The 22,113-nt window shown below is 37.2% G+C and overlaps 1 protein-coding gene across 1 annotated transcript; it reads right to left on the bottom strand.

The window, feature by feature from the left end:
- Positions 1 to 1,706: 1,706 nt before the first annotated feature.
- LOC129453362 (SLAM family member 6-like) lies at positions 1,707 to 20,003 on the bottom strand. The gene is made up of 4 exons (XM_073865292.1): positions 19,904 to 20,003; positions 12,305 to 12,625; positions 11,899 to 12,180; positions 1,707 to 2,340 (listed from the first exon to the last, which is right to left on the bottom strand). Exons 1-4 carry the CDS (start codon positions 20,001 to 20,003, stop codon positions 2,183 to 2,185), a joined length of 861 nt encoding a protein of 286 aa, XP_073721393.1. The 3' UTR covers positions 1,707 to 2,182.
- Positions 20,004 to 22,113: the final 2,110 nt, after the last annotated feature.

The following is a 22,113-nucleotide window of genomic DNA, read 5'->3' on the forward strand; positions in this document are numbered from 1 at the left end:
TGTTTGTTTATTCAGAATGGAAACGTAATAAAAAACATGCAAAAATTATGCACACAGAAAATGAACAAGAATGAACTGTGGATGGCCTATAGGAGAAGGCAAGGTTTTAGAATACATTTTAAACAAAATATGTTAGCCTATTTTGATATTTTAAAATGTAGACCTATTCCGATGCAAAAAGGTGGTGCCCAAGCTATAGGTTCAGGAAACGATTTTCTAGTTTGTCATCTTTTCATAAAATATTTAAAATATAGCAAAATTGTTTCGTGGTGTTAAACACACATGTAATGTTACAGAACATGTGCTTTACTGAATGAAAGTTAAAACGACGGAATTTAATGATTAAAACGAAGTGAAAGGAACTAAACTGTAAAGCCTTGATCTACAATAAGGGACATGCAACATTTAAGAGTGGAGGGTATTTCAAAAATTTATATAAATTATTCCCATGCATTGATTTTAATGTTAATCATCTGTAAATCCAAATGAATCCATATGGAATATTTCGATAGTTTAGGATACGATCTTTGAATTTTAAAGTTGAAATATCTTATTTTTACATCGCCGCGCAGGAGGCATGGCAAACTGAAACAAAACTTTAAAGACACAAATATTATGTCTACATGAAAAACTATATTTGAATGAAACCCGTGAATTGAAAGGTCCACTAATAATTGCCTTAACTCGAGTGATGTCAATAAAGTTTCCATGTTAGAATTTAGAAATATTAAAAACTTAAGCAAACGACAACATATATGTTTTCGTACCACTCACCATTGTAGCAGATAATTTGGCGGAGTTCTAATGCTACGTACACACCAAACGCGGGGCATCGCGTTACTCGCTCTAGATTACTTGCAAGATTTTACTTTGTGTCATGCAAATTTTTCGCTTGAGTTGAATATTTTCACCCCACGCGAGGATGCGTCTGTTCCCATCTTTGCATTGACTTTGTATGTAATCTACTCACGCAAATCGTTGAACTCGCATCTGGCGTGAACCCACAGTAAGAGCATTCAGCTGCGCAAAATTTTAAGATCATTTGTGATTTATAAACTGCACATCTGGAAAAGAGGCGTATGCACATTTTTTTGTGAGTACGCTCCTTTTGTCTGAATCACATGTACAATCATTTCAGAAATGTAGGATAGTTCCTACGTTGCACTTTTATAAATGAGGCCCCTGGTCAAGTTGGAAAACATAAAATGACACCATCTGGATCACAAATTGAGTGCAAATAAAGTTATATTTTCACTTTTTTGACCTTTTGATTGCATTTCTAGCGATAAATTAGTATTGTAGTTTAAAATATGCGATTCATTTTCACAGAATTCCATTATGCTGCCAACCCTGGAGGTCCGGACCTCCAGGGGGAGAGAGCCTGACCCCGTGGCCAGGAAGGGAGAGCCTCGCCTGGGTAGGCTCGCGCGAGATTGAAGGGTTGGCTCTAGAGGACCCCTTCCCTATATACCCGATGGCACCTGTTCGGTCGGCCCGGACGAGAGGGTCGGGGGCCTGGTGGTGCGCAGGCCGCCCGGATTTCTTCCAGGAGGGAGGGCGGCCCTGTCCCGCCCCGCCTCGGAGGCCTCCCCTCAGGCAGGGGAGGCAGGGTCGTGGGCCCTGGAGGTCCCCGACTTCCAGGAGGGAGGGCGGCCCTGTCCCGACTCGGCGTCCGCTCCTGAGTCACCTCGTCGGGCAAGGCATGCAGGGTCTGGGACCCTGGAGGTCCCCGACTTCCAGGAGGTAGGGCGGCCCTGTCCCGCACGCCTCTGAGGCCTCCTCTCGGGCATTGGAGGCAGGGTCGTGGGCCCTGGAGGTCCCCGACTTCCAGGAGGGAGGGCGGCCTTGTCCCGACCCGGCGTCCGCTCCTGAGTCACCTCGTCGGGCTGGGTAGGCTGGGTCATGGGCCCTGGAGGTCCCCCACTTCCCGGAGGGAGGGCGGCCCTGTCCCGACCCGGCGTCCGCTCCTGAGTTACCTCGTCGGGCATGGGCATAGGGTAGCTGACTTGTTGCCTCACTTTCTTATGAGGCAATGACTTCGGAGGCATGAAAGTAGCTCCGTGAAATATAAACAGAGAGCGCCTTTGTAATAACTAATCCCATATTTAAAAAACTAAAAATTAAAACTGAAAACTCTCAAAACAGAAGAAAGCTAATAAACATGAATAAAGTTAACTGTTATTTAGGAATCTAATTCTATAGATGTAGTTGGTGTTTGTTTTCTCTTCTGTTCAGCTCTTCTGGATTTGATGTCATAACCAAGAACAATCACAGCAGCCAGAGCAGCCATGCCTGTTGCAGCAAGGACAGCCAATTGGAGCCTCAGCACTATGACAACATCTGAGAAAATAAATAAAAAGTGATTTGGGTTATTTCGGGATAGGTATATTTCTTTGGACCCTAGAAGACCTCTACCTCTAGATCAGGTGTTCACTTTTGTTTCGAACACCCCTACAAATGGCCTCCCATTCGCGAAGGGCACTTTAGGGGTGCATAAATGCAGTTTGGGTATACCATACTTTACAATGTGTGCAAGAGTGAAATTCATTGCCACAGGTGGGATTAAGAGTAATCGACTTGTCACTCATGGCCCAGTTCCCCGGTTGCACGCTAAGAAGACTCAAAAGATACATCTTACCAAAGTTGTTTATGTTCCTAAGTGTGTTCCCGAAGATTCAGGTTTCATTTTCCAACAGGACATGGCACCTGCACATAGTGGCAAAACTACCAGTACCTGGTTTAAGGTCCATGGTATCCCTGTTCTAAATTGGCCAGCAAACTTGTTGTGAAGAGGATTCAATATGCCAGACCCAACAATGCAGAAGAGCTGAAGGCCACTACCAGAATAACCTGGGCTCTCATAATGCTAGTATCTGAACCTTTCAGCGATTCAAAATCATGCAGTGTGAAATGTGTTTTGACGGAAAATAACACTGGCGAACCTTTATTTCTGCTGCAAATGAGCACCAATGCAATTTGTATGGTACACAGCAAAATCCCCGGTGTTAAATACACACTGTGGGTGTATATATAATCCACTCCCAGATGGGTGTGTATAAAGACCGGTGTTAAAGTTTAACACTGAAGCAGTGTTAAAGTTAATGAGATAATGAAGTGATGATTAAGACATTAATGGTGAACACCTGCTGGTCATTCTGTGTCAAATCAACTTCAATCAATTTTCCCTGGCTTTAATGTTTTATTTTGATGACTCTTTTTCTGGATAAAGTAATACTAAAATAATGCAGAAAGACAAAATATTTAAATGTAATAGATGAAATCCCCATAGTTAAATAAACACTATCATCATCTCTGTTTGAAAACTAAAATTACAACTTGCTTGCAGAGTTACATGGATAACTTCGATACAACTGCTGTAAATCTGGTTAATAAAGTTAGTCACCATTGCTCCGATTAGTGTTTCCTTTAGTTGGGTACTTGGGTCTTAAAGTTTATTGTTAGTTTTTTTCTGCTCATTGTGGAAGTGTGTTAATTAAACACTTCTGTTAGAGCAGAGAAAGATGAGAGAAGTGAAGTCTAGAACTGTTACAATGTTAAGTATTATGAAAACATAAGTGTTGTGATTCAATGTTCTCATACAAAAAAATAATCACTGTATATAAGTGTAGAATTTTATATTCGGTCCACCCCATGAAATCCATATAGCCTTAAGAGTTAATATTTTTCACCGAAATCTAATCTGTGGTGTCAGTCAGACACACTGAGACATCAACAATCAGCCTATAAAACACAATCATGGTGACAATCAACAACAAAGCTTCATGCCGCAATGCATGCTGGGTACCAGGATTGTAGAAAACTCATTTATAAATCCCATCATGCATTGTGACATGACAAAATTGTGCAAATTTCTTACCATTTACTGTCACCCATGTTGAGATTTGTATCAGAAGTTATGATGTCTCTCTTAAGCAAAAAAAAAAAAAAAAAAAACTAAAGCATAACAGCAGTCTTACAGAACAGTGTCTTTCATAGAGCATGTTTGTATTTGCATTGTTGTCTTTGTCATTTATTTATGATGAAATGTTTTAATGATTGGTAAAAAATAAAATAAATAACCAAACTCAGATGCTATGAAAAGTTTTCCCTCTACATCAAGCAATGAACAAACAGTCTTAATAAAACAATGTTACAATTGCTAAAAGAGGAAAATTAGTTTAGTGAAGGTTAAAGGAAGAATGCCTAACTAAAGGAAACGTTAATCACAATAATGGTGACTTCAAATGAACTCATAACAAACACAAACTTAAGATTTAATGTGATACATTCTGTGATTACATCACGTCAGAAAGAAGATTTGTCTACTAAATCATGTGTGTGGATGCTTGTATTTTGTTCTGACAGCTATTTAGAAGTTAAACTTATCATCCCGGTTTAGAAAATAACGCTGCAAGTTATAATTTTAGTTTTTTTAACAGAGATGATGATAGAGAGGCAAACGTGAAAGATTGCAGCTTTTGGAGTCATACACCCAACAAGTTTCATTTAATACTGGGGATTTCGCTGTATTCTTCTATTGCATTTTGTCTTTCTTCATAATTTTAGTATTACTTTCTCCAAAAAAAAAATCCAGGAAAATTTAGTTAATTTGACACAGAATGACCAGCAGGTGTTCACCATCAATGTCTTAATCATCACTTCATTATCTCATTAACTTCAACACTGCTTCAGTGTTAAACTTTAACACCGGTCTTTATACACACCCATCTGGGAGTGGATTATATATACACCCACAGTGTGTATTTAACACCGGGGATTTTGCTGTGTAGCATTTTTAAAGCTACCATTTTTAATAATAATCCCAGCCTCACATGAGAACTGCGGTGTTGCTTGCGTGACCTTGCGTTGTTTCATTCGCATCACTGCTCGCGTGAGTTTGGTTTTGAGACATAGTTTGCAGGCCGGGACAAAGTTGTCGGCGATTCTTCCTACAGTAAAGTCATGCAGTGTGAAAACCCCTGTCGCCAATCCATCATGCAATCTGAAACAGCAGCAACTGAACGCTAGATAATCACGCAGTTTATGGTATATATATATATATATATATATATATGTATATATATATATATATATATATATATATATATATATATATATATATATATATATATATTAGGGGTGGAACGGTACACAGAAGTCACGGTTCGGTTCGTACCTCGGTTCAGACGTCACGGTTCGGTTTAAATTTCGGTACAATGGAGGGAAAAGCTAAACAAAAATGCAGAAGGCAAATTTTTTTAGTACTTAAGATAATCTAAAAAACATAGGTGTTCTTATCTGTGTTATTGTGAGATGTCATGAATATTATGAACTGAAATGCATTTAACATATTTATAAACTTGTACTCATCTTTTATACAAAGATGGGTTTCAAATGTATTACAAGTTACCTAAATACATTTTTAAATTACATTTTAGCACATTTATTTCATATTAATTTACTAAAGAACAAAAAAATGTAGGCTTGTAGGATGCATTAATAGGTGTGTACGACTTCATCAGGTGCTGCAAGAAACGACAAGTGGATGACGTCAGAGTAACGCGAGAGCGATTTAAATCAGCCTCCTCCGCAAGATTTCTCGCGGTAGTCTGACGCTGATGGCGCTGCGTGAAGTTCAGCACACTTAAAAAACTGAAAGCAGCTGAACTCGACAGAACTGCTCTGCGTATGCCTGCGCGTTGTCCATTAATTATAAAAATAGAAAAAAATATAAATAGCAGGACAATTTATCTCCCACTTCTCAGCGTGAGAAATACAAGGTGTAGCGTGTGAACTGTCTGAAATGCGTGTGTCTCATGGTGAATGCGGGTGACTTGAGAGCCCTGATTTGATGTATTTCCACTCACATACCCAAAAACTGCTGACAACGCCGACACGCACTCCTCGTCTTTTCCACCACTCTCTCGCCTTTACTACTGACTGGAAAACTAAAGTTTTCCCAAACTTGCGATCTTAAAGAGGCCGGCAGATCCTCACCACCATTTGCCATACTCGGTGTCGCTGCTTTCTGACTGACTCACTCACTCACTCGACCGTCAACCTGACAAAAAACTGCAGAGTGCCAGAGAATGTAAACGGGCTCTGATAGAGCGCATACACAGGCGGAGCTCGGCTGCATCGGCGCCAATCAGAGCTTCAGCCCTCAGAGCTTAAGCGGGGCTACAGATTAGCTGTCCCTAAAGAACCCGCGTATCTAACATTAGTTCCGCATTACATTAATTATATTGCACGCAAGTTTTTACCGTGTATTCTCCGTTTAAATTCGTGCACCGAACCGTGACCCTCGTACCGATTCGGTTCGAAACGAATACATGCATCGTTCCACCCCTAATATATATATATATATATACACCATAAACCATATTCCATAAACTTTTTTCATGGTGACTTTAAAACTACTGTCCCCTGTACATGGTAAAAATGTACTGTAGCATGTGGACTTAACTTTAAGCGGCAGTTTCCCAGATAGGGATTAGATTAGTCATAGACTAAAATAAAAGTAAGAGCTGTCCAAACTGAAAATAACTTGCACTGACATATCTTAAAATACATCAGTGCCCTTTGTTTTCCCTCAAAATGCCCACAAGTAATGTTTTAATTATGGCATGTTTGATCAAACTAATTATATTTCCTAATAAAACAAGGCCTACACACAAAAATGGTTCTTCAAAGGTTCTGAAATGATGGTAAAGGTTCTATATAGAACTATAGCTTACTGAAGAACCCTTTTTTCCCGAAATGGTTCTTGTCTTGACAAAAAGGTTCTTTATTTCCCTCCTTTTTTATTTTAAATTTAGTCAGTTATTTTCAAGCTGTCTCCTGATTATTTTCACCTGTAATAGCTCTGAACTGCCTGCAGACTAACATTACAAACAGGTAAGAGAGTAAAATAATCATCATTTACTGTTAAAAACTTTTTGAAAATTGAAGTTTTGTGTGTTCTTATTGTAATTTATTTATTTTATAAGAGGTAAACTTTATACTGTTAACTTCATTCCCTTTAAAGCAGGTAAGCTTCATACTGTTTTAAATGATAGGAGACTCTGCTTTAACAATGACTTAATGATTTGTTAAAGTGTTAAAAAGCTAATACATGTATATTCTACATTAAGTTTATTAAAATAATTATGAAAAGAATGTGGTACAACATGTGTTTAGTTTTTTTATTGATATTTCAGAGTTTTCGTATGTGAGGTAATCTTACTGGGAGTGAAGGCAGTGCATATGACTGCTTGATATGAAAGACACATCCTGTTTTTAAAGGTAATTATATGCATGTTTCTTTCAATGCTGGCATTAAAAAATAGTTATTTACTGTTTAAAGATTTTGGAGATTGTGTGTGTGATCTTGTGGCACATTTACATGTAATAGCAGAAATACTTATTATTTTTGTCTATCTGTGGTAGGTGGATCATGAGTGAAGCTCTGCAGGTCGATGATAACAGTGGTTTATGTGAATTGAGTGAATTCAATTTATGAATAAATCTCTCGCCAACCATTCACCTATTTACTGACCAAACAGGTATCTTGAGCAGAATCATATTAAAACTTCTGTCAAATCATGTTTTACATACAGTATGTAAGCAAACTTCAGGCTAATATTAACTTGTTTTGTCTCTATGTCTTATCCTTTCATTTCCATCAGATCCAAATCTTGTTCAGCCTGATGCTCAACCTTGTATGATGATGACCATAGCCAGGTGATGGGAATCTGTGGTAATCACAGCCTGCGTCTCAAGATCAACATGACAACAGCAGATCATCTATTATCTTACTCTCATCTGACTTAATGTTCAACCTCATTGCCACAAAACAAAGAACATTGGATGGAGTACACTCTAAAAAAATAATCCGTAAAAAAACGGATAATGTCCTGGCAGAAAATTACCGGTACCTTTTCCGTTATGTTTACAGACATTTCGGTTTATTCAAAAACTGAACATTCTGTAGATTTATAGAACACTGTCCGTAAATTTACAGAACATTGTCCGTAACCTTTAGGGACACATCAATCCGCCTATGAAACGCAACAATGGTGACAATCAACAACAAAGCTTCATGCCACAATGCATGCTGGGTACCAGGATTGTAGAAAACTCTTAACGTTTACTCTCACCATTGTTGAGATTTGTATCCAAAGTGTTGATGTCTCTGAAGCAAAAATCACAGCTGACAAATTTCCAGCCATCTTATTCAATACAGTGTGTTTTTAGATCAGCATAGAGTGTTACTCTTATACATTTCAATTTTTTAATCTTATTTTACTAATTCATATTTAAATGTTAGGTTATAAAACATTAAAACAACTAAGCTTATATGACATCATAGACAATTCTCCTTCCTCACGCAACAAACAAGTTGTAATTGCTTCAAGCAAAAACACTGTTGCAATGTTAAAAGAGCAGAGTCAGTTATGTGAAGGTAAAGGGACAAAAGCCTAACTAAAGGGAACACTAATCTCAATAGTGGTGACTTCAAATGAATCTAAAAGAAACACAAACTGGAGATTTAATGTGATAAATGTTGTGGTAAATATCCATTTGACTTACACGTCACGTCAGAAAGAAGATTTGTCTACTAAATCACATGTGTAGATGCTGGAATAGTTGAACACTTGTATCTTGTTCTGACAGCATTTGTTTAGAAGTTAAACATCATCCATGTTAGAAAATAACTCAGCAAGCAAGTTGTAATTTTAGGTTTCAAACAGAGATGGTGATAGAGAGGCAAAAGTGAGATTGCAGCAGGAGTTTTGCACCCATAATGCAACATGTTATTAAAAAAACAGATAAATGCCTGTAAAACATAAATACGGAAAATTCCTTCATATTTACACAGTACTTTGTCCGTTTTTTTACGGATTTTTTTTAGAGTGTATGTACTGTACAATGATCCAGCAAACAAAATAATATGGACTTTTTTGTTAGATTCTACAAACATTGACACAATCTTATTGACTTTTATTTTTACAGTTATTAATGTATTATTAACATCCCATTAATTTGTATTCTATGCCATCTATCTGTTTGTGCTAAAGTGTACATCTGAATGTAATGTCACAATATGTTAATATTTAGGATTTATTATCATTTGCATGTTTTGATGTTGCATTTGTCATGATTTTATTGATTTCATGTTATTGTTGTCTATTTAGAATGATTGTCTTTGCTAAATTTTATTGTTAATTTATTTAATATTGAAGCTGTTATTTAACATCCATATCTTATTTGAGTAATGATTTGTTATATTTGCATAATAATTCATATATTTATTTTGATGTATATTTTTGAACTTAATGTAATTTTAATGCACATATTTATCATTGCACTCTAAAAAAATAATCCGTAAAAAAACGGATAATGTCCTGGCAGAAAATTACCGGCACCTTTTCCGTTATGTTTACAGAATTTCCCTTTATTCAAAAACAGAACATTCTGTAGATTTACAGAACATTGTCCGTAGATTTACAGAACATTTTCCGTAGTCTTTCTATATGGGGAGGCTGCAGACCTGGAGCCGGTAGATCTACGCCCCTGACAGTTTTACGCCCCTGGCAGTTTTGCGCCCCTGTTGCTTCTCATGCGTTCAGTAGGGGGAGAGGGAAATACAACTACGATACTAGCCTATTTAAACAACCGTTTATGAGAACTATTGATTAATTTTACACATTTAAACGAAAATTGTATAAACTTACAGTGTACACTGCAGTCTGCACACTACGGAAAAATCCATATAGTCCAGGTCTGGTCATCTTGGTTTTTTATTATTGGAGATAAAAATAAGGATCATGGTTTAAATAATTTTGCATCATGATACGAGTGTATATTAGCGTGTTTTCCTGTGGCATTTGAAATCAATTGAACCCGGAAGCGGCGCATGATGACGTCACACTTAACTATTTATATTTATTTATAAACTGTTTTTATATACAAGAGACTGGCTGATATGATGTTGTGATTTTTTATTAAGTTACATTTAGATATTAACCATATTTAGGCCATTAGACATAAAGTACTGTAATCATATGGATCCTAAATGCTGTACAATTCACAATAGGTCGTCATACAGCTACAAAACATGTCCTACATAGCATTTTATGAAGACAAACACAATGTAACTTTTCTAAAATTCCAAGGGTCATTTAAAAGAAAGAGACAATATTGTGGTTCACAAATTTTTTTATTAACACCATGACTTGGTTATTTCTTAATGACTCCTGTAGATGACTCTCCTATGGTTTGCCACTCTTTGAATGTTTTTTTTATCCTGCTATCAAAGTGCTCTCGCTCACTTATAAAAATAAATAAAGCAAAGGTTGAATAGGGTTAGAAACAATGGTTACTTATAATTAATGGCAGTATATCGCATCAATCGTTTATAAATAATAAATGTATCATTATAATACAACAATAACTTTAGCAGATTATTTAACATACCTCAATTCGTATCGCTTCAAGAAGGTCTGCTGCTATCATACGGTCTGCTGTTTTGATATATGACTAGGCTCATATACTAATATACAGCCTCCCCCTACTGGACGCATGAGGAACAACAGGGGCGTAAAACTGTCAGGGGCGTAAAACTGTCAGGGGCGTAGATCTACCGGCTCCAGGTCTGCAGCCTCCCCCTACTCTAGTCTTTAGGGACACTTCAATCCGCCTATGAAACGCAACGATGGTGACAATCAACAACAAAGCTTCATGCCGCAATGCATGCTGGGTACCAGGATTGTAGAACACTCTTTCTTAACATTTACTCTCACCATTGTTGAGATTTGTATCCAAAGTGATGATGTCTCTGAAGCAAAAATCACAGCTGACACATTTTCAGCCATCTTATTCAATACATTGTGTTTTTAAGATCAGCATACAGTGTCACTCTTATACATTTCAGTTCATTATTCTTATTTTATCATTTCATATTTAAATACTAGGCAGCATAACATAAAAACAACTAAGCTTATATGACATCATACCGTAGTCAATTCTCCTTCCTCAAGCAACAAGCAAGTTGTAATTGCTACAAGCAAAAACACTATTGCAATGCTAAAAGAGCAGAGTTAGTTTAGTGAAGGTCAAGAGACAAAAGCCTAACTAAAGGGAACACTAATCACCATAGTGGTGACTTCAAATGAATCTAAAAGAAACACAAACTTTAGATTTAATGTGATAAATGTTGTGGTAAATATACATTTGACTTACACGTCACATCAGAAAGAAGATTTGTCTACTAAATCACATATTTGTATCTTGTTCTGACAGCATTTGTTTAGAAGTTAAACATCATCCATGTTAGAAAATAACTCTGCAAGCAAGTTGTAATTTTAGGTTTTAAACAGAGATGGTGATAGAGAGGCAAAAGTGAAAGATTGCAGCAGGAGTTATTGCACCCATAATGCAACATGTTTTTAAAAAGAAACGGATAAATGCCTGTAAAACATAAATACGGAAAATTCCTTCATATTTACACAGTACTTTGTCCGTTTTTTTACGGATTTTTTTTAGAGTGTATGATATCTTATGTAATGAAAAAGTGAAAATTAAAGTATTTTTCTGATGTCTTGCAGTTCTGTTTTTAAACTGTTAAACTTTATAAAGTGCTATAAATAAAAACAAAACAAAAATATAAACAAAAATAATCCTCCTGACTGCTGATAAATGAAAGGGTTCTTTATAGCACCACTGTGGTTCTATGTAGCACTTTTCAAGGCAAAGTTCTATATAGAACCATCTAAAAAAGGGTTCTAGGGTGCTGCTATTGTTACAAGCTGAAGAACCCTTATTTGGTACTATATAGAACCATTTTTCTTAATCCCTGCTGTGAAACCACCCCTAAAAGTATAGTTTATAAGGTAAAATGAACATCTTTCAGCTGACCTGAACACAGCCAACAAATATCCTTGATGTTGAGATGTTGAGTTCGGTTTGTGATGGGATTGTTGAGTACACAGCTGTATGTGTTGTTATCTTGTGTTTCCACCTCCAGAGGTAGAGAAAGACTGATCTTGAAATCAGACACATTGATGCTGGACAATAAACTGTTTCCTTTGTACCAGGACAGACTCACATCTCTCACATTCAACACTGAACACAATAAGGCACAATGCGAAATTGAACACTGTGATAAGTCGTTGGTAATAACAGGGTTCACCAATGGAGCTACACAATAAGAAAACAGAAGAAATATAGCAATAAATAAAGTGCATTTTTAAAAGGTTCTGTACTATTGACATTACAACATAAAAATTATACAGGCATATTAATTAAGTAATACTGGACTCACCATAAGCTGTGAGACTGAAATCTTTGACTTTTTGATTATTTCCTATAAAAATATTTAGACGATAAAGTCCAGAGTCTTCAGTTCTGATGTCTGTGATGGTGAGATCTCCAGTCTGATTGTTCAGCTTTAGTCTTAATCTCTGAGTCTTATCATTTACATCATATATAGGATTAATATCTTCTGACCTCTTGATTTTGGCGATGCAGGTGTTTTTAAACCACCACTCAATCTCTTTATCTTTCTGTATTTCAGTAAGATCAGTGTTTAGAGTAACAGAATCTCCCTCAAACACTAACTTCACTTCTGTTTCACCAAAAACACCTGAAAAACAAGTTTACATAACTGTTACCTTTATGCTTAATACATAGGCTACATGACATGTCATGATAGTGTCATGATATTTTAAAACAAAATATAAAATAGAATCTAAACAGATTTAATTATAAAACATTAACATTTTTTTTATTTAACTTGAAACTAACAATATTCATCATTGTATATCATATATGTAACACACATAAAAATATATTTAATATACAAACATATATAACACTTACCCACCAGAAGACAAAAACACACCAAATTAAACGCGTTAAACATGTTCAACAGTTAAAACATAGAATGAAGAAACATGTTTTATCATTGCTATGTGTCAACTGAGGTTATGGCTTAAAAAAGGATAAGGTTAATACAAGAGTCAGCGTGCTTCCGCATCTGTAAATGTGCATTGCTCTGCGTGGACGCCCATTACCCTCTAGTCTAGTGTTTGCACAATAAGAGCTTGTAAAATAATGTTGCAAGAGATATAACTGCAACCTTTTATGCATATATGAAGAGATTTTACAAAGCTATTGTCCACTTAACATAGACTAACATGCAAGAAAAACAAAAATGTTTTCTTTAACACAATACAATACATGGACCACAACAACATTCATACAATATACTGTATGTAGAAATGAGATTGCACAGTGTTTGCTTGCATTTTTCCCCAGGAATGGACATCTTGTGGTTGATTATAATTGACAACAGACCTTTTTGTGTAGATATAAAATCAGACTGTGAGATTAATGTTACCAGACACAGACCCAGCTAGAAATAAAAAGTTCTAAGAACGTTCCCTGAAAGTTCCCGAATGTTCCCAAAAACATTCTGCCAACGTTAAAAGCGGCTAGTTTTTTTTAAGTTCTAGGAACGTTTCTGTTGTCTGAACGTTAGAGTGATGTTACATTTTACCATTTTTAAACGTTATGACAATGTCATGATTTAATGTTCACACAATGTTTAAAACAACAGCTGTTTATTATATTAGACTTGTTTGATTGTTATGTAAATGATAGAGAAACATTGCATTTTATTATTTTATAAAACATTATTTCTGAATGTTCAGTAAATATATTGCTGTAGAAAACTCAATTCACTTACTAGGTTTAGATGTTGATGTTTCATTTTAAGTCACCCTTATTGTGATTCGTGTTTGTTTTAGTTGGTCTCTTGACACTTGACTTTTTGCCTACTAGTTTTTTCCTGGTTGTGTTAACTTTGTGGTAATGCACCACATTTGTTATGAAAAGTTATTAGTGTATTTCTGGGGTTGTTGGTACATAATGGTAAAGATCATCACCTAGTTCATTTACTTATCAAAAGTTTATTTTCTGCCAATATTGTATATTAGATCCAACTCTTTCACAGCAGTTTGTCATTAAGGAGTTTCAGAAACTTTGGACAAAAAATATCCGCTGTATAGTTGGGATGCCCAAACATCAAGAATCAGACTATGAATCTCAACCATGGTGACAATTAAAATTGTTAAAAAAATCCTTATTTATCCATGCTGCAGTGCATGCTGGGAGTCCTGAATGAGGTTTGTAATTTGTTAATACCCAGCATGCATTGCAGCATGAAGTTTTTCATTTAATTGTCACCATGATTGAGATTCATAGTCTGATTCTTGATGTTTGTGCATCCCAGTTATACAGCAGATATTTTTTGTCCAAAGTTTCAAAAACTCCTTAATGACAAACTGCTGTGAAAGAGCTGGATCTCATTTACATTTTTGACAGAAAATAAAGTTTTGATTAGTAAATGAATTAGGTGATGATCTTTACCATTATGTACCAACAACCACAGAACTACACTATTAACTTGGCACGTTCATAACAAACGTGGTGCATTAACACAAAGTTAACACAACCAGGAAAAAACTAGCAAGCAAAAAGTCAAGTGTCAAGAGACCAACTAAAACAAACACGAATCACAATAAGGGTGACTTAAAATGAAACAAACATCAACATCTAAACCTAGTAAGTGAATTGAGTTTTCTACAGCAATATATTTACTGCATACAGAAATAATGTTTTATAAAATAATAAAATGCAATGTTTCTCTATCATTTACATAACAATTAAACAAGTCAATATAATAAACAGCTGTTGTTTTAAACATTGTTTGAACATTAAAACATGACATTGTCATAACGTTTAAAATGGTAAAATGTAACATTACTCTAACGTTCAGACAACAGAAACGTTCCTAGAACTTAAAAAAAACTAGCCGCTTTTAACGTTGGCAGAATGTTTTTGGGAACATTCGGGAACTTTCAGGGAACGTTCTTAGAACTTTTTATTTCTAGCTGGGGACACCCTTCATACACATACAGAGTCACACATACTAAACTTCACACATCTATTTGTGATGGTGCGTGTGTGCTTGATCAGTATTTTTTCACTTCTTCATTTGCAACCAAGGTCATTAAATATTTGTTCTAGTGGTCCAACCTAGTAATATTTTATGGTATAAAAGATTCTAGATAAAGAAAAGAAAGATAAAGATTCTGTATAAACTAAATTCAAGATATTTAAAATGATGTGTAATCTCTGATATAAATATATTGTTTTTATATTGTCTTGTTTTTATATGGTCTACCCGTATGAAAATGAACCATGTTTTTTTGTGGTAAAAGTGTAGTAACCATGGCTTTTTGTTGTATTGATTACTATCAGCAAAACCATGGTTTTACTACATTAACCACAGTTCCCTTTCAGTTGGTCACTCCGACATCACATCAGTGACCAATGATTTGGGAACGCGCTTTGCGGGACCAATCTACTTTGAGAACCTTCTAAAACACCAATGAACTTGGCATGCAGGTATTTGCATCTGCCGGCGCCGCCCCACTACGTGTGTATATAACTTTTTTCGCTTCGAAAGCCTGCAGATCATCTGCACACGAGAAGCTCTCTCTTACCTGATTAGAAAACTCAGTGTGTCTAAAGTTGGTTGCGGACAGCACCACAGTGGAGACTCGCAATTTATTTCCACCTCTTTATTTTGCTCATTTATTTTAAGTTGAGTGTATGCATTGCCTCCCCCCTAAGTGCTTCATCAGCTCAGCACAATGTCAAAAGAGTGATTTCCTTAAAGAGGAGCACGAGTTGAATATGTGTCTTTTTAATGTGTCCCCCTCCACCCTAACCCTATGTCCAAGGTTCCCACCACTCTTTTAGAGATCAGGTTGTGAACCTGCAAGCGCTGCCACAGGAGGAGGCAGACTCAGCCATGGCTTTGTAATGTCCCGTACGCGCACAGCGTCTGTACATGGAACGAACTCAAAGCTTTAGGAGCTCAGACCAGCTTGTCTGTTACGGTGGTCAGCAGAAAGGCAAAGCGGTCACGAAGCAGAGGATGTCCTATTGGATAGTGTATACAATCACCCTTGCCTATCAGGAGCAGGGCATCCCATGCCTTTTTAATTTGAAAGCTCACTCTATGCGAAGTGTTGCATCATCTCGAGAAGTGTGGCATTAGCTCATAGTTCCTTGCTGACAGACATCTGTAGAGCTGCTGGTTGGGCAACACCTAATGGCTGGTTCACACGGCAGGATAATTAGGCCGATTTTAGCCCCGATTCACCCCTTCCGACAATCTTAAGGATGCTCCGATAATCGTAAAATAAACTGATCAAACGCAATTTTCGGTTAAAAACAAACTGCAAACTATCGCCACTGCATCCTCTTCGTCCGCCATGATTGTTTACTCTGAAATCACGTTTGATCGCGAGAGATTTTGCGAGATTTCCCGTCTGACCTGGGACTGCTCGGGAGTCAAATCGGTTCGTGTGTGATGTGTTGATTTTGCCATGTGGCAGCGCACCACTAACTGTACGACCAAAACTGTTAGACCCGCGATGTTTTATCGCCGTGTGTGGGGTCTCTCAGGGTTGGAAAATCGGCCGACGATTTTAAAGTCGTACCGTCTGTACCAGCCTTAACACATTCACTAGATTCTATAGTGTTTGTGTCGAGCCGGTATCCTCTCGGGTCCCCCCCTCAAATCATTGAAAACACAGAAGGTCGGCTCATGTGTCGGCTTGCCGTGCTGTTTTAGCTGCTACAGCTGGGATGGGCAACTTCGGTCCTGGAGGGCTGGTGTCCTGCAGAGTTTAGCTCCAACTTGACTCAGCACACCTGCCTAAAAGTTTCTAGAATGCCTTATAAGACCTTAATTGGCTGCTTCAGGTGTATTTAATTATGGTTGGAGCTAAAACTCTGCAGGACACCAGCCCTCCAGGACCGAAGTTGCCCATCTCAGCTGTAGCTAAAACAGCACGGCAAGCCGACACATGAGCCAACCTTCTGTGTTTTCAATGATTTGAGGGGGGGACCCGAGAGGATAGAAGAGAAGATTTGTATGCCACGTCAGAAAGAAGATTTGTATGCTGGAATAGTTGAGCACTTGTACTTTGTTCTGACAGCTGTTTAGAAGTTAAACTTATCCATTTAGAAAATAACTCTGCAAGTTATAATTTTATTTTTCAAACAGAGATGCTGATAGAGAGGCAAATGTGAAAGATTGCAGCTTTTGGAGGCATACACCCAACAGTATTCATCTATTGCATTTAATAATTTGTCTTTCTTTATTATTTTAGTATTTTCTCCAGAAAACGAGTCATCAAAATAAAAATGTAGAGACAGGAAAATGTCCAAAATGTAGTTATGAATTTGAATGACCAGCAGGTGTTCACCATTAATGTCTTAATCATCACTTCATTATCTCATTAACTTTAACACTGATTCAGAGTTATATTTTTAACACCAGTCTTTTTTAACACCGATCTTGGTGTGGATTATATAAACACCAAATAGTGTTGATTTAACACTGGTAGAGTTAATTTAACACTGGGGATTTTCCTGTGTGAGTTAAAATAAAATAAAAATTGGAATAAATTGATTAATTCTAAATGAACACATTATTGAGTAAATTCAACTTAATTTTATTATGTATAATAAATTTAAATTTGTAAGAAAGAAATTAACTTAATAATTTTGTGTTAATACTACATTAATTATTTTAGTAAACACAACTAACTAGGCAGTGGACTTGCAGTTCCCAGCATGCTTTGCATGGGACTGCATTTGGAGAGTGAAATTTGAATTGAAACTTTTTTGTTTTGTTTTTAACTAAAAAGAAAGACTTGTTAGTGTTTAATGTTCATTTATCTTCGATATTTGGAAGAGTTTCTGTTTCTTCTTTGAGTTTTGTACTTACCATTGTTCAGAAGACTGGTGCTTGTGCATAGACTGCATACTGAAGTATGTCGCGCTTTACAGCTGCCCAAAACAAAACTGAGTGGGTCAGTTCGCTATTTATCATCACAAAAGGTCTTGAGATTAGACTGATGAAATATGTTGTTGATATGGTTAAATCTCTAAGAGCAGTAAGTCACAGCATAAAACATGGTATTTCCTGCTGCCTCTAGGTGGCGCTATGACTGTTACTGAATTATGCCATGTTGATGTGTTCAGGCCTGGACCCTTATCAAATGTGTGAAGTTGGGGGCAGATCAAACAATGTATGCCTGAATTACAACAGCTTCCTGTTTCATGGTGAAACATCACACTTTGCCAGGCTGCCACGGACACGCCCTTCAACGAAAAGTCAAGATCTTCCCAATTTATCATCGCAAAGGGCTTAAGATCAGTCTGACCAGATATGATGATGATTTTATTAAATCTCTAAGAGCAGTAAATCACAGCGTAAAACATGGCATTTCCTGCTACCTCTAGGTGGCGCTATGACTGAAGCTGAATATTGGCATTGAAATGTGTTCAGGCCAAGAGTCTTATCAAACGTGTTAAGTGTGTGGCAGATTGGACATTGTATGCCTGAGTTAGAACAACTTCCTGTTTCATGGTAGGTCTAATTCATGTGGGTTTTATTACATAAATGTTGTGGTGATGGTTGACATGATTCGTTTTCCCCTGTTGTAGAGTGATAGGGGCATGCAGTGACGTCACCGCTGTCTTGTTCCTGGTTAAATATTCGTGTTGCTCGAGAATCCCATTTTAGTTAAGAGCATAGTATGGGAGAAAATAAATCAAATGTGGAAGGTAAGGTGGGATAGAGAGGAGAGGGGGAGACAGTTATATCAAATTCAGAATAGTGTCAAAGGAAATAGGTTGGAAGTTGGTAATCGAAGAGAGGAAATAGTGATAACAAGGTTAAGGTTGGGTCATTGTATGTTAAATAAAACTCTTAAGATGATAGGCAAACATCAAACAGGATTGTGTGATGAATGTGGAGTGGAGGAATCAGTAGAACATATATTATTAGACTGTCAGAGATATATAGAGCAAAGAGACTAAATGAGTAGTGAATTTAGGGAGATAGGAGAACAGGAGTTCACTTTAAAAAGTTTACTGGGTGATAATGATAGGGCACAGGTTAGGGTACTGATGACTTTTCTGAAGGAGACAGGGCTATATAATAGGATTTGAGATAGTTATAATGGGAAAGGAGGGAGGTAATGTAGGATTGGAAATGTTTTTTTTTTTTTTATGTGTGTGTATATATATGTCATTGAAAAGTAGAGAGTAGACCTATTATCAGGTCCATATTCCGGAACAGAGGGGGCGGTAATGCTCCATTAAGCTGGTTGCCAACCGCCGGTAAAAAAGAAAGAAGAAGAAGAAGAATCCCATTTTAACCCGGTTGTGAATCCGCTAATGCGGTGGGAGTGCTCTTTTGCACTTATGGTCCAGTTATGTTTTCATTTGATTTACTTGTTGTTTTGGGTTAATTTTTGTATTATTGCCAGTGTACTGGCGTGAGCATTTATGTTTTCTTTCTGTTTGTTTCAGCGAGAATTGGTTTTGTTTCTTTATTCTTTAATTTGATTTAATTTGCTTAATTTTGTTATTGTGTGGTTGACGGGCATTAAGTGTCAGCTGTGTTGCCTGCCTAAATTTTGTAAATCCTGTTTGTTTGAGGTGTGTGTGTGTGCTGTTATTTTGTTTTACAGGAGCTGCAGACATTTTATGAAGAGCAGGGCTAAAGTCTTTCTTGAGGTGGTGATGGTGTTTCCTCACGGAGTGCTGTGATTTGTCGTGTGCACTGGGGCTTTTGGAGTGGTGTGAGTTTGCAGTGTACGTAGAGTAAAGGCCTGTACGGCCGGTCATTTAGTCGAGGCTGCAGCTCCTTTTGTCGTCTTTCTGGACCCTTTTTGTGATTGTGGTCCCATTTTATGCATCTTAAGTGAATGCATTTTAAATCTCTTCTGTCATTGAATTCAAAATAAATATCCTATTTTGGTACCAGTACCTCTGTCTTCATTGTCTATTTGCCACAAAGTGGGGAACCTGTGCATATTGTTGTCAATAAATTCCTTGGGTGAGATTCCCAGGGTGGCGTAGTCAGGCATTGTTAACCCTTTGGGTTCTTAATTCATTTAAATTTATTTAATTCATACCTTCCCTCTGCCATCTGGCCACACAAGCAAACGGCATGTGATCAGCCATGCTTGACGTAAATGCCGCAAACTACGGGAACCACAGCGTGTCCGACTTCACGTCTCCGTTTTCAGCTCCTCCCCGCTTGCACACAGCTAATCTCGCCGATCGGTTACATCCAGCCACAACCGATGTCGAACACACCTAAAGTGTTTCATCTGGGCTGCGTTCAGCCCCGACAAAACGTTGCACAACGTTTATTAAACAGAAACGGTGATGCACTGAACACTCTGTTGTGATGACGCAAGAGTTGCAACTACGGTAGCTGAGAGGCCATTCTTTGTGTTCATTTTTAAATGTTTCTGAAGCCTGATGAAATCGTTATAAGTGTGTGTTTAATACTGTAAAAGACCCTCAATGTTACAGTCACTGACCTTGCCGTCCAGAATGAAAGACAACATTCCAACTTGAACCCATTGAGCGAGCTGTCTCTTTACTATCGAGTGGTTTTATACATCTTGCCGCTGATTGGGCCGACATTTCTGACACACCCACCAAACAAGAGAAAACGCTTCTAAAACCTGTTGCATTCCGTTGCACACCGTTTCAAGGAAACATGACGTTCAACCCGGAAACCGTAGCAAAACGTTGCGCACCGGTGTGAGATTGAACGTGCCCCAGGTGTGGTCTGCCTAATCAGCGTCTGATTGGCATGGTTGGGAACAGACAACACAATCGCACATCTGTATAAAAGTGAAATAAACGCATATTGACCTTGTGGGTTTTTGTGAGAGGAGTTGTTTAAAGGCTGGAGAAATAATCTGTAAAAAAGTATTTTATTAATTTCTTATTGTTTATGTGCGTATTACGGAAGCCGAGAGAGGACATGCACTATTATTATTTTTGCTTGCTTGTTTTCTCGTGATCACGAGAAATTACAAGTTGTTTTTTCGTGATCACGACTTAATTTTCTCATGATCTCGAGAAAACAAAAGTTGTTTTCTCGTTATCCTGACATGATAATCCAAATGTCATAATGTAATTTCCTGTCAATATAATATTTAGTGTATTTTGAAGTGGACTGCTAATGTATATGAGCTGGGGTCTTCGCCGTAACCACACGTGTAGCTAATGTGTATACTTAATAAATAAATAAAGTTGGACGGTTCATGTTCGTGAATTTAGGGACCATCTCTAAAGTAATACTGTACACGTTTCTATCTTCAATAGTATTTAACAGTTTATTTAAATAAATATCAACAATCTAAAAAGTGTGCATTATAGCTGACAACCACATAAACACGTTGGTTTTGTGACTGTTTGTTGACTTTCAGTCATTCCATTTAAATGCTGTTAAAAGTAGAAACGTGTCTTGAGTAACTTAAAGACGGTCCCTAAATTCACCACTGTAAAATTGTAAATATTGACAAATCTATTTCATCCAGTCTAATTTAGCAAAATATGGTTTTGCTGTTTACAAACAAAACATCGAGTACACGTAAGCTTTAATCACATCACAAAAATACAACTTTTGTTATGTCGAGATCACGAGAAAACAACTTTTGTTATCTCGAGATAACGAGAAATTAAGTCGTGATCACGAGAAAACAAGCAAGCAAAAATAATAATAGTGCATGGCCTCTCTCGGCTTCCGTAGTGTATTTATCTCTATTCAATTTATTTATTAAATAGACCAGCTTAGTTATTGACAATTAGTGATGGGCAGAGCGAGGCTTCGTGAAACATTGAAACTGTTGACTCAATTGTTCGAAACATCGATCGAAATCGCCTCCACAGTGACACCTAGTGGTCATTTACACGTTTTGCCATAGAGCAGCCTTGACAAGGTTTTAGACGAGCGCTGACAAATTGTATCCCACATGTTGCTTGAGTGAATCAAGGAGAGGTATCCAGCTGCAGCCCCGCAGACTCACTTCTTGCTAGACACCAGTGGCTGGACACCAGTGGATGGACAGTTGACGTCATTTCCGTATCGTCATTCACTTTTCAAATTTGACGCGCGCATACACATGTCGGCGGTAAGAAAAAAATAATAAACTGTCGATGATTTATTGGTCATGT

The sequence above is a fragment of the Misgurnus anguillicaudatus genome, unplaced genomic scaffold (genome assembly GCF_027580225.2).
Source record: "Misgurnus anguillicaudatus unplaced genomic scaffold, ASM2758022v2 HiC_scaffold_31, whole genome shotgun sequence".
Taxonomy (NCBI): Eukaryota; Metazoa; Chordata; class Actinopteri; order Cypriniformes; family Cobitidae; genus Misgurnus; species Misgurnus anguillicaudatus.

Excerpts from the sequence above, each read along its gene's own strand:
- LOC129453362 (XM_073865292.1), bottom strand. The coding sequence starts at position 20,003 with ATGCCTGACTACGCCACCCTGGGAATCTCACCCAAGGAATTTATTGAC. Across the intron at positions 12,626-19,903 it reads AATAGACAATGAAGACAGAG|GTGTTTTTGGTGAAACAGAA; the intron begins GTACTGGTACCA and ends CTTGTTTTTCAG. Across the intron at positions 2,341-11,898 it reads TATTTGTTGGCTGTGTTCAG|ATGTTGTCATAGTGCTGAGG; the intron begins GTCAGCTGAAAG and ends TTATTTTCTCAG.